Source organism: Chrysemys picta, chromosome 8, assembly GCF_011386835.1.
Source record: "Chrysemys picta bellii isolate R12L10 chromosome 8, ASM1138683v2, whole genome shotgun sequence".
Lineage (NCBI taxonomy): Eukaryota > Metazoa > Chordata > Testudines > Emydidae > Chrysemys > Chrysemys picta.
Window position 1 is genome coordinate 95,725,356 of NC_088798.1, and position 13,647 is coordinate 95,739,002.

Consider the following 13,647-nt stretch of genomic DNA (forward strand, 5'->3'; position numbering starts at 1 on the left):
ACAGATTGGTGATGTAATCCAAATTATAACTGAGTCTGAAAATCTGTATTCTGGTTTGTGCTATGCCCATATGTGGCCTATGCTGAATCAATTTGAGGCTGCTACAACTGTGGTTGAGGGAATGCTGATACCCACCCATGGGAAGTGGCCCTGAGGCAGGCTGACACCACTTTATAGCCAGTTACCCTTTTAAAAAAAAACGTATGTTTCTGCCTTATGCTTGTCTTAACAGGTTTGTACGTATTCTGGAACATGAGCTATGCTTGTATAGTTAATTACTCTTCTTTGCCTTTGTACAAGACAAAGATTGAAATATTCTACTTTTTAAATTGAAAGGAAATGTGCCTGAACGAAGAGTCATGCATTCTACATTTGCATATTTGTTCTCCCTGTTAATAGAATACGTTATTGATTGGCCTAGCTCTGATGGCTTGTGAGAGACATTCCTAGAGCAATTGTGCTTGATTGAAATAACACATGAGTCATTTGTGGGAGTGCAGCCGTGTTTGCAAAGACTGTACAACACTTGCACAATATACAGGCCTAGAGGAAATGTATTGGAAAAGCTGGTCAGTTCTAACTCATTGTTACTGGTGGTTTTGGTAGTGCCAAGGTAATGATTAAAAACTGCCACCTTTGGTATTACGATTCATTATATATATTTTTCTTGTACTGCAGGCACCATATTTGCATATGGACAGACTGGCACAGGCAAAACTTTTACCATGGAAGGTGTACGAGCTGTTCCTGAACTTAGAGGAATCATCCCCAATTCATTTGCCCATATATTTGGTCACATTGCAAAGGCAGAGGGGGACACAAGGTGAACTAATTTTCTTCCTTTGCATCATCCCCATCCTTGAGACAAGGAATAGATTGAAGCACAAGCTTTCAAAGATCTTGGGTAAAATCCTGACCCCATTAAAGTCAATGGGAGTTTTGCCATTGACTTCATTGTGGGCCAGGATTTCACCTCTTGTGCTTAAGCACTTCTTTGTTTATGGATCAGTAAGCTGTCAGTTTATATTAGTACTCTGCATATTTTCTTTGTACACTGAGATCAAAACAGTTACATTTAACAAATATTTCAGTTTACAAATGTCATTTTTAATCTTAGATTTTTGGTTCGAGTGTCTTACTTGGAAATTTACAATGAAGAAGTGCGTGATCTTCTTGGAAAAGACCAGACACAGAGGCTAGAGGTGAGGATGGAGTGTTTTGAATTACTGACATTTTAAAGGAACAAATTGTCTCTTCAAGAAGAACTGAGTATTAAAAGAACAGACAGACCTTGGAGGGGAAGAAAAGTTTTCTTTAGCATCAAAGGTGACCTTTTGCCACTATCAATATTTTGCCTTTTCTCATTTTTTCCTTCTCACTTAACCTTGAGTCTAATAATGTAACATTATTTCCCTCACACTCTAGACTAATTCCCCTTAGGAGAATCTGGGGAAGAATAGCTGAAAATATTCAAAATAGGATACAAAAACATATTCTATTCAGCACCTGTATTGCTGTCAAATGAACTCAGTGGCTGAAGCGCCTTTGTCCTTTACACTGGTGCTTTCCCTAGGATTCCTTCAGGGAACTTCTCCTACTTTTATGGCAAGCTTTCTCACAATCTTATGATCATCCCAAAGACTTTTGGGAGCTCCCTGACAGAATGTAAAACGCGCAGTGAGTTATGAACCTGTTATAAGAGCAACAGTTTGCGGGGTGGTATATTTACTCTCTGGTTCTAGACCAGTGGTTTTCAACCTTTTTTTCTTTTGCAGCCCCTAAAAAATTTCAAATGGAGGTTGGACACCTTTGGAAATCTTAGACAGTCTTCGGATCCCAAGGGGTCCAGCAACCATGGTTTGAAAACCACTGTTCTGTGGTAACGACAACCTTTCACAGCCCTCTTCGACATAGTCTGTGGACCCCCGGGCTCTAAACCATGGCTCTTTAGCTGACTTCATAACAACTCTTCCCAGGGCTAGAGGAAAAGATGTGGACATCTGTACAGAATAGGAATGTGGCATGTGGGGTGCACTCTTCAGATATTGTAGCAATGCTTTGAAACCTTTGTCTGTTTGAAGTACTTCTCTTGAGAAAAGAAATAAGAGATGGACAAGCGAGCTTTTTATTTGTTAAATACATCAGAAATTCCCAGTGGTTCCTGGGGCCAGGAAACAGTTGATTAGACTGAGTGCTTTCTCTGCCTCTGAATGTGCTATTGCCTACTCCCCTCTCTGAACCCCTCTTTACGATCTCTCTGGAGATTTGAGGCTTCCTCCTGATTGGTGTTCCCTCCATTTGATTTGCCTTGGCAGAAGAATCAGTAAAGGCTACAACACTCTTGATCCATAGGCTTGTATGGTTCTGATAAGTCCTGAAACTATGCTTCTAGAAATAGAAGTACACTAGTGCATTATGTTATGATAACTGGTATATGTGAATCCTACAGAAAACAACTTCCAAAAATAATCTCTGTGCACCTCCTGGAAGTGCTCAAGCAAATCTGTTTCTTGTTTAGGTTAAAGAGAGACCTGATGTGGGAGTTTATATTAAAGATCTTTCAGCTTATGTTGTAAACAATGCAGATGATATGGACAGAATCATGACACTAGGCCACAAAAACCGTAAGTAGTACTCGGGTTTTAAACTCTTGTCCAGAGCAGTTTAGTGTAGCACTATGCCTTGCCATGTAGACAGCTGACTTTGAGACCAATAGCACTCTCAGCTGAGCAGAGAGGGGTGTCTCCTTGCTAAGTCCTGTGATTCAGGAGCAGCCAACGAAGGTAGGACAGACCCTATACGGCAGCTTTTCTTGGCGGGAAGGTTTGTTTCAATGTGGAGTCTTGATGGTGCTATAGTTGAGGGTGTGAGAGTGGGGCTTGAAAGTGCTGTAACTGAGGTGGTGAGAATACAGCAAAGCAAAAGAGGGAACCACTGGGGCTCCTAGTTGGTCTTGAACTTGCCCATTCATTCTCCTTTTCTTCCTCTCACCTTTGCCAAGGTGAACAAGCATTAGACCAGTGTTGTACTCTGTAGTGATGTAAACTGGTGATGCGATTGCATGTTTTCTCGGAGCAACAAACAGTTCATTTCAACATCTAGGACATACTTTCTGAATGAAGTGTTATAGGTTAATATACAAATCAAGCAAGTGTTAATGACTGTCACTGCCACTACATTGAAAACTGCAATATTTTACTACTCGTAAAATACAACTCAATCAGCAAGGATTAATGGTCTGACCCTATTGGGTACTGAGCATCATCTGTCTTAGATTTGCAGTCTTTGCTGAGTCAGTTGTATTTTCCAGAGTAGATGAATGGGTGTGAGGCTGCCTAGTGCCTTTTGGGATTGGGCCTTGAAAGGCATATGCAGGGATACAACTAGAAAACCTCTGCTTGTCTTTCAAATGATTGCATGTCCAGACTGAAGATGAATGCTGCAAATTTCAAGCACCAGAAAACAATCCTTCACCACAGGGTCTGAGGGGGAGATGAATCACATTTATTAGCAGCATCAGAAACCCTGCAAAATGTTGGGTGTTATAGCTGAGATAATTATTCCACACTAGTTATTAAGTAGTATCATTTTCAGAAGTAAACAACAAATGTATTCAACTGTTTTAAGTAAGATTACAATCTCTGTAAATTATAACTGCTTTGTGGTGTCTTTGTTTTCAGAGTAGGGGCTGTTTTACCATATAGTTCATTGTTAATTCTGATGTTTTTGGGTCTCTTAACTAAAGGTTCTGTTGGTGCCACTAATATGAATGAGCACAGCTCCCGTTCCCATGCCATCTTCACTATTACCATTGAGTGCAGCGAGAAGGGTGTTGATGGAAACATGCATGTTCGTATGGGCAAGCTGCACCTTGTAGATCTAGCTGTAAGTAGTAACGTACAGATCTAACAAAATGCTAGTTGTGGATGGTTACTGATTGTTATGCTGGACCCTTAACAAGACAGGTGAAAGGCACTGCCCCTCCTTCAAAGAGCTTACAACGTAAGGCCCAGATCCAGTAAGAGTTTTTGTGGGGACAGACTGCTGTGAAACCCCACTTAAATCAATGCAATTCTGCCTGAATGCAAAGGTCAGCCTATGTGAAATAAATTGCAGGATTGGGGACTTCCTTAGACATGCATAATTTTCCCAGTGGAGGGGATGGCCGAGGGAGGACAAGGGTACAATAATCAGATTTTTGAGGTTACTCAAGTGTGTTATGTGCATCTAGATGGTTCCATTACATTCATTCTTGTGAAAGTGTGATTGTTTATAAGTTACTAGATGTTTCTTTTCCCTCATATTCATTGATTGGGGGAAGCAGGAGATCATATTTAAAAACTTACCAGTGGGGTGTTATGCAGTGTTGTGTATTAGCTACAGTTTGTTTTTCTAAAATAAATTTTTGTATATGAGAATGGTACGTTCCATTTTTCCAGATATGTCGTTTTGCTGTGCACTGTTCAGTGCTACCATGAGTCTGAACATTCTATTAAGATCTGCTTGACCCTGTTCTTTCATCCTCTAAATGCCTGTGTATTCCTTTTGCCAGGGGTCAGAAAGGCAGACAAAAACTGGAGCCACTGGGCAACGACTAAAGGAAGCCACAAAAATTAACCTTTCGCTTTCCACTCTTGGGAATGTTATTTCTGCACTGGTGGATGGCAAGAGTACTCATGTACCCTATCGTAACTCGAAATTGACTCGACTTCTTCAGGATTCCCTGGGGGGTAACTCAAAAACCATGATGGTAAGAATGGGATACACCAAAGTTCAATGTCCCAGTAACCTGGTTTATATCTTTAAGGTGGAATTGAAGTACAATTCTCATGGGAATAGTCTGACATTGGTATTTATCTCTTTTATTTCAGGACTGTGCTCTTTCATCGATGCATAGAAATGTAGGGCAGGAAGGGATCTTGAGAGGTCATTTAGTCCAACCCCTATGCTGAGGCAGGACAAAGAACCTAGAGCATCCCTGATACGTGTCTGGGCAACCTGTTCTTAAAATCCTCCAATGATGGTGCTTCAACAAGCTCCCTTGGAAGCCTGCTCTGGTGCTTACCATTCTTATAGTTAGAAAGTTTTCTGTAATATCTAATCTAAATCTCCCTTGCTGCAGGTTTAGCCCATTACTTCTTGTTCTACTTTTAGTGGACATGGAGAACAATTGCTCACCATCCTCTTCATAAAGCCCTTCACATATCTGAGACTTCTTTCGCGCTCCCCCCACCCCCGTTTTCTTTTCTCAAGACTAAACATGCCCAGTTTTAACTTTTCCTCATAGGTAGGGCCCTACCAAATTCATGGTCCATTTTGGTCAATTTCATGATCATAAGATTTAAAAAATGATAAATTTCATGATTTCAGCTATTTAAATCTGAAATTTTAGGGTGTTGAGAGGGTAGGTGTCCTGACCCAAAAAGGAGTTGGGGGCGGGGGGAGAGGGGAGGGTTGCAAGGTTACTGTGTGTGTGTGTGGGGGGGGGGGTTGCAGTACTGCTACCCTAACTTCTGTGCCACTGCTGGCAGCGGTGCTGCTTTCAGAGCTGGGCAGCTGGAGAGAGGGAGCTGCTAGCTAGGGGAGCCCAGTTCTGAAAGCAGAGCCACTGCCAGCAGTGCAGAATTAAGGATGGCACGGGATGGCATTGCCACCCTTACTTCTGCGCTGCTACTGGCAGGGTGCTGCCTTCAGAACTGGGTGCCTGGCCAACAGCCGCCGCCCTCCAGCTCTGAAGGCAGTGCAGAAATAAAGATTTCAATACTGCGACCTCTCCCTAAAATAACCTTGTGACCCTCCCGCAACTCCATTTTGGGTCAGGACCTCCAATTTGAGAAATGCAGGTCTCTTAAGTTCCCACTAAGCCACACAGCAGCCTATTAAACGCTGCACAGGTGCTCAGGGTTGCGGCGGGGAGAGATGCCCCGGGCCGGGCCCAGCCCAGCCCCAGACCTGTTGTGGCCAGGGCAGAAGCGCATATCCTGCTGCCCTGGCCCCAGAGCTGCCGTGGGGAGAGGTGTCTCTCCCCTCAAGCCCAGGTGCTGCTGTGGCAAGAGAGGGCTGGGGGGAGTCCTCTCTTCCCGCTGTAGCCCCAGGGCAGCCTGTACCCCAAATCCCTCATCACTGGCCCCACCCCAGAGCCCGCACCCCCAGCCAGAGCCCTCACCTCCCACCCTCATACCACAACCCTCTGTCCCAACCCTGAGCCCGCACTCTGAGCCCCCTCCCACACTCCGAACCTTTCGGCCCCACCCTCGCCACATTAATTTTGTTTTATGCACCAATATGGAGGTGATGTGTGACACATCACCTCCATATTCATGCACATAAAATTCATTCCTCCTATGCGTGGGAAAAATTAGAGGGAACGCCGCTGGTCTCCCCCATGAAATCTGTATAGTATAGAGTAAAAGCACACAAAAGACCAGATTTCACGGGGTGAGACCAGATTTCATGGTCCATGATGCATTTTTCATGGCTGTGAACTTGGTAGGGCCCTACTCATAGGTCAGGTTTTCTGAATCTTTTGTCATTTTCTGTACCTCTTCTCTGGAATTTCTCCAATTTGGCACATCTTTCTTAAAATGTGGCACCCAAACTGGATCCAGTATTCCAACTGAGGCCTCATCAGTGCCTCATAAAGCAGTACAATTACCTCCTGTGTCTCTCATATACAACAGTCCTGTTAACATACTCTCATACTGTACAGCTTTTAGCCTTACCTTTATCTGAATATAAAATTATCACTTCATGGACATGGGAGGCTATAGACCAGCACAAGAGTACCCAGACATATAGGGTCAAATGGAAGCTGTGCTTGTGCATCCCAAGGCAGGGCCTAGTTCATAATCTGGAGGCAGCAAAAAAGTACAGTTTGCAGGCAGAAAACTACAGTAAGGGATTTGCAGAACAGGGCGTGGGTCTGCTTTTACATTTCCTGGTCTTGCAATTACTTGTATTTGTGTCATTCAAGCTTTTACATGCTGCTAAATCCCATATACACAAATAACTCCTTTTTTTGTATGTAACAGTGTGCAAATATTGGTCCGGCAGACTATAATTATGATGAGACTATCAGCACACTAAGATATGCCAACCGTGCCAAAAACATCAAGAATAAGGCCAGAATTAATGAAGATCCCAAGGATGCCTTGCTTCGTCAGTTTCAAAAAGAAATTGAAGAACTTAAAAAAAAGCTGGAGGAAGGTAACTTCCCTTGTTCCTAATAATGTTCTCTGTACCTTTAGGTTATTCTGTTCCTGTATGACACGTCTCCTTTTTAAAGACTTACCATGGTATGCTTTTCAGGAGTTTTGGAATAACATCTGAAGTTCCCATGCTTTTAAATATGAATTTTAGTTATATTAGTCTCAAGTAAAGAAAATAAACCCAAAGATCACCCATAAATAGAAATAGATGGCATGCATGTAATTCTATGCTGAATGCAAGTTAGAGCTTTTCTTCAGTTAAGTACTGGATTTGTCCACTAGATGGTATTTAGAGCTAACATAAGATAGCAGACGTCATCATTTCTTTTCTCTTTGGTTTAGGTTTGGATGTGACCTATATATAATTGAAATGTACTAATTTTAAAAGTCTCATTCATGTTACGTTAATGACAAATAGGTGTCACGCTGGGGACAAGTGCAAATTGGGGTTTTAAAAAGCAAAATGACAAAGGGTTAAATCTTCTCCTTCTAGCCGAAAAAAGTGCGTGGGAGGGAAACAAGTGTCTCTGAAACTCTCAAACTGAACTTGTGGAGATGGCTTTTAAGTCTCTTTATAAAGAATAAGGGTGTAAAGCTACAAAACCATATGGTTCCACAGGCTCTGTGAGCAACTGAACCCTGCACATCCCACAAATGAGAATCAGCCTCTTCCTAGGTGGGGTCCTTGGCAGCATATAGCTTTGTTCCCTCAGGCTATGATTCCATTGGTTTATACGGCCACATGAGTAACCTACCGACTGTGGATAAGGGAGAAGGCACAGAGAAGGAGATTTCCACTTGGAAATCTTTTCAATCCGAGAGAGACATGGAAAGTACAGCAGTGTTCCCACACCCTGTTCTTAACTCCTTATTTCAATCCCTGTTGAGTCCCTTTGCTAATTTTGAGCCCCGCACTGCAGAATAAATGCCTTGCAAATGGAAGTCTGATTAAAGCGTACGGCTGAGAACCAAACACTGAAACTCATGGATGTAAGGATGCAGCTGTGCTACTCTTCTGAACTTTAAAATGTAATTAAGTGCAAGGGTTCTGACAGACTTTGTTTTCAAATTCAAGTTGAATAATTAAAAACACAAAGGCATACTGTGATTACAGCAGAGAGCCATCTTTTCAGAAAACAATTGAGACACTCTGGACATTTTAAAAAAAACATTTATATGGCATAATGCTTAAAGTGTAAATATTTATTCCTAATGAACACAGTAGCTGTTAGAGAGCTTATTCCTTCACTCTCCCACTTCCCTGGTCCTTCTCGCATGAACAGAGAGCAACAATACCCAAAGTCTGAAGGTGCAAACAATTCGATGTTTATTGGGGTGAACTTCCAGCAAGCTTAAATCCAAGTTCCTTTTTCCTTATTTTCGAATCCCAACTTACTTCCTGTTTGCCCCTAATTTATATAGTAATATTCAGAGCTATACCTTAACCAATCATTCTACTAAAATTTACCTAACCAATCCTAACATAGTGTAACATGATTAGCTAACCAATTATATCTCACCACCTTAATTAGTTTACACCCTGCAAAATTAATTATACAGCAGACAGAAAGAATCACCGAACCAGACAGAGACATGCAAATAAACATACAAAACAATACAGAAGTGAGGATTTCACAACTACATCTATAAAGACATAAGGGTTTCCCAGCTGTGTCTATGAATAAGTGAGTTCTTACCAGACAGAAAACTAGCAAACTAAATTTCCTTTTACATCTTCTAGGCTTTTTCCTTTCTCTGGAGGTGATAGATCGAACCACCTTCCTAACAGCCCCAGATTGCCTTATTTCAGTATGACTAAACAGTGCCTCGGACTGTCACAGTGAGAGAAGGCCCTTACACAGATTCTTTCTTTTATACCTCTATAACTAGCTAAGTAATAAACATAGACCTAAATTCTTAAAGTATAGGCCTTTACAGACAGGCTTGAATATCTATATCCTAACGGTAGCCATTTTTCTCTGTATTTCAAATTTCATCTAAAGTGTTTAGAAGTAAAATAATACCTCATTGAAGAATCGTAGCATAATAATGCTTAGCACTCGTGCTTTACAAACACTGCAATATTAGACTCCAATCGCAAACTTTCTGAAATACATAATTACAGGTAGAATTTTGGTATGTCAGCGTATTTTGGAACTGGACTCTCAGCCTTACTGAGATTGCTGGTTTCATATTTATCTGTTTTTATACACTGAAAAAGAAACATGTACCTATTACATAAGTAAACAAATGGAAAAACCCAGATCACCCCCAAATCTGCATTGCCTGTACAGTCATTTAGTCCCTACTGCCAAGACACTGTGCAGATAAAATTGAAGGTAGACAAAATGCTACTGTTACAATTAATTATGTGATCTGCTGTAAAAGAGAATGCCTTGGAAACATATATTTGTGTTTTAGGGGAAGAGATATCTGGCTCTGATATCAGTGGTTCTGAAGATGAAGATGAAGAAGAAGATGGGGAGCTTGGAGAGGATGGGGAAAAGCGTAAAAAACGAAGGGGTAAGGTGTCAGCATGTTCCAATTCTCTCTTCCTTTGTCGTCGAAGTATCCAGAAATATCTTTGCATAAAGGAATCAGTTTGCAAATTTGCATAAGTATGAACTTTAACTGAGACTGTAGTAAAGTTGTAGTGGCCGCTGCAATTATCATGCCTCCTGTAGAAACTAAGCCATTTGAAGCAGTCAATCTAGCTAGACTGCTATACCTTTATATAGCATCTGCTTCCACTTGGGTAGTTTTGCTTGTAGTAACATTCTCTTACGTGGTGGTTCCCTGATTACAGCAGGGTGGCCGCGTATGGTTTGTTACTGTGTGCATGTCTATGAGATTGGTAGCAAACACACACAACAGAACTGCCTCTGGGATATGGAGTTGTGGGGAGGGAGTAGGGTTGCCAATTTTGCTTGGACTTATCCTGAAGGTTTCATCACGTGACATAATCTTTAATTAAAGATTAATCTTTGAATCCTGGAGACTCCAGGACAATCCTGGAGGGTTGGCAATCCTAGGAGGGGAGAGTCCAACAATCTGCCCCAGGGAGACAGATCAGTTTTTAGAAAAAAACCAGGAAACTTAGTGTCTTTGTCTAATAAAAGCCTGCTGTGTATTTGGAAGAGATGAAGGAACTTCCATTGACTTCTCTTTGCTGGGAGAAGAGACTGTAGGCCTGGGCTCTAATATTACAAGCTAAATTCATCCTGTTTGCTAAACTATTTTAGTGCTCAGACTTCTTTCCTGTCCGAAGAGTAGAATGCGTTTAAACAGAATTCCAGACTTAACGCTGGAAGGAATCTGTTACATTTGACTTCACTCTCATTGGTGTCACAAATTGTCTGTTTTCTTCAGAGGGGCCCCAAGCTCAAATGCCAGTTTTAACTAACCTTTTTATGTTAAAGGTTTACACAGATGTAAAAACTGCATCTTGCCACAGTGAACTCCCCGAACTCTGTCCTGAGCCTAAATTCTGCAGCTTTCTCTACAATCTGTTTCATTGTTGATGTTTAATGAGGCCTCGGTCACATTATTGATTATCAGTATTGCAACATAATTATATTAAATCTACAATATGATGTCTGTTTTAAACAAGTCCTTTCAAGCTTATGTGGGATTGTTTTTGATGGGTAATGTTCATGTTACAGCTGTTCGTCATGTTCAGTCAAATTGCTGCTAGTGCTGTGAACATGGTTACCTGGTGTGTTTTTAAAAATCCACAAGTTGCCTTTCTGTTTTGTTCACATGTTTTCAATTGGTTGGATGATATTATATTTACATGTACTCTACTTGATGTTCATAGTGGATTGTTAGCCCACAAGGGCAAAAAGTAGAATTGTTATAATTTGTCTTCACCCCCAGAGATATTTCTGTAATTGTACTGAAGTTCTGCTCTCAAGTTAACTGGTGCAAATCCAGAAGGTTATCTGAGTTCAGAATTTAGCTCAAAGTGAAGTAATATGCCCTTCATTGCTAAGCATTATAAATCTTCAACATATGCCAGTTCAGAGGATTGTATGGTGCTGAGAATCTCCTGTCAATTAAGATTAATTGATTCTAGAAATTCATTGCATATACCATTGTTTAATAGGTCTATAGCCTAGCTCTTTTCTCTTGTGCTAGGCTCATTTCTTGTGGCAAAAAAGCTGACCACCACTACTTATGTTGGTGCTTTAAACTAGTAGATTCAAGTGTTCTCTTCAGATTTGGTTACCTTAGTGAACTGAGCAACAGGCTTCTTTTTAGTAACTGCCCTTTTGCAGGCAGGTATTATGGCCCTTTATAGGACAAATCCTGTTTGGATTCACGTATCTGATAACATAATGAATGGTGCATAATTTTCATAGTCTGTAGAATTAAAGTGAAAATAGGCATGTGGGTCACTTTCCATTTTGAGCAATTACAACAAATAAAATATCTAGGCATATTGGGTTTCATACTAGACATGGTCAGGCTGGTTGTTTGCTGAAATATGGTTGTTCTGTAGCATACATTTTAGAGTATGAAATGGTGGCTCTATAGGACTGAATCTAAGAGGGATCCAAGCAAATGCTTCCAAACATAAGTATTACTTTGCCTTTTCAAACCAATTTGCTGGTTCTTCTGGGTTTCTTTGGATTTCTTTCCTTTGGAACTAATTTTTAGCTGCGTGTTTCTTCATATTCTTGTTTCTTCTTTCCTGGGTTTTCCGTGGGTCTTACTTCTTTGTTTTCCAGGCAGTAGCAGCAGCAGTAGTTCAGACTCCACATGCTCTGTCATAGAGAAACCTCTGGATAAGTCCTTCACTAGTGAGTGGGAGCTCTTAAGTCATTTAACAAAGCTTTGGCCTTTCCATAACCTGTGCACTCCATTTTGTAAATGCCACACTGCTCCCTGCCACTTTTTTATTTAAGAGAAAAATGTGGATTTATAAATTGGCTAAAGCATGCTTTTCTTTTGCTGCTTCCAAGCTTTAAACAATTGTTCAACGTGCAACTTAGCTTAATGTTTGAGACTATGTAAGGCAAGTTAGTGTTTTGTTCAAGCTAACTGTAAAGAGAGGGGGAAATAGGATGGAAAATCCAATTCCAGTTTTTGTTTCATTGGCTTCCTTCTCTATTAAGACATTGGCAGAGAACAAATCAGTGGAACAATCAAAATCCTACTTTAGATTTATAATCTGGAAAGGGGGCTAGATAGTATTTGATTAATTCACAGTCCTTTGATCTGAAGAGATCTGGATTCAGATCTTTAAGGGTGCAAGTAAAAGTGACTTGTCTATTGTGGAAAGATATCCATGTCTCTCTCAATCATCATTTGCTTGGGCATCATTATCATTCTTTGTTCAGAGAAGGGGCCAATAGTCTGGATGAAGAAACTATTAGCTTAGTTGCCCCTGGCTCTAGGCAGGGCTTTTGGTCCCCTTATAAACACTAGAATTAATTAATTAGTGATGGCTGTTTTACTCAAAATACTCTTTAAAAGCCCTAATTCCAGGTTGGTGGAACTTTCTAATACTAGTTTGTAGCTTACTTCTGCAAGCCTGAGTCACACTTTTCCCCTTTCTTAGGCAGAGAGAGGCTGATAGTTCAAGGTGTTGATATCTAGTTATATCTAAAAGGGAGAGCTCCTTAGTTTCTAAACTGTTCATTTATTGGTGGTATTAACATTTTTCCACCAATAGTAAAATACAAAATCCCATTTACTTGTCACAGTCAAGAAGGCTTGAAATGTACAAACCCTCTAGTGGTTTACATTATTGGAGGCATTGAAGTGCATTTGCTTTTCCAAACTTGCTTTTAACCAGAATATTTGGATGTGGGCAATTCACTTAATGGCAAGTTGTCCACTGAAATACTTACTTGGGGACCACTCCACCTCCTATCAGTAGGTGAAGAGACTCCGATTTACTATGGTGGAAGTTGGCTCAGGCCGTCAGTGGTAGAATGAACACTACTTGTTCTACAGTCAAAATAGTAGTTGTCCTCATATGTTGTGTCGATCTTTTGCATGTTGTCTTCCTTCTGCATTATCCTTCTTTTTTTTTTTTTTTCCCTGTTTCATTCTGATCACACCTGCTTGAATAACCAAAATTGGCCATATACCTCCATGGAAGCATCAGTTACTGCAAATTAACCTACTAATATACTGTTTAATTGAACATAGAAATCTTGTGTTGAAATCCCGTATGTGCAGTTGGTCATATAAAACAAATAATTGACTTGGAAATCTCGCTAAAATGCAAAGCAAGCTTTCTTTCTGTGTGCTAAGGTTTTACAGGTAATGTAAAAAAAATTGGCTACCTTGAAAACATAACTCTGTCTTACATTAGGGTGGTAGATGCCCTCTTGGATGTTTCTTAGGGCATGATCTTTGCGGCAGGCTCGTAATGTCATATATAGAATCTGCATTATATTGAACTGAATAGGAGAATGCCAGAATGGGT

At 40.7% G+C, this 13,647-nt stretch overlaps 1 protein-coding gene across 3 annotated transcripts in view; it reads left to right on the forward strand.

Moving 5' to 3' along the window:
• Window positions 1–13,647, forward strand: part of KIF3A (kinesin family member 3A) — a 42,191-nt gene that overhangs the window by 10,508 nt on the left and 18,036 nt on the right. For all 3 annotated transcript variants that reach the window (XM_065555921.1, XM_024107822.3, XM_008171211.4), the window contains exons 3-9: window positions 679–823; window positions 1,118–1,202; window positions 2,519–2,624; window positions 3,746–3,885; window positions 4,553–4,750; window positions 7,032–7,206; window positions 9,630–9,731. In XM_065555921.1, coding sequence (XP_065411993.1) covers window positions 679–823; window positions 1,118–1,202; window positions 2,519–2,624; window positions 3,746–3,885; window positions 4,553–4,750; window positions 7,032–7,206; window positions 9,630–9,731 — 951 coding nt within the window. The remainder of the gene's footprint in view (window positions 1–678; window positions 824–1,117; window positions 1,203–2,518; window positions 2,625–3,745; window positions 3,886–4,552; window positions 4,751–7,031; window positions 7,207–9,629; window positions 9,732–13,647) is intronic.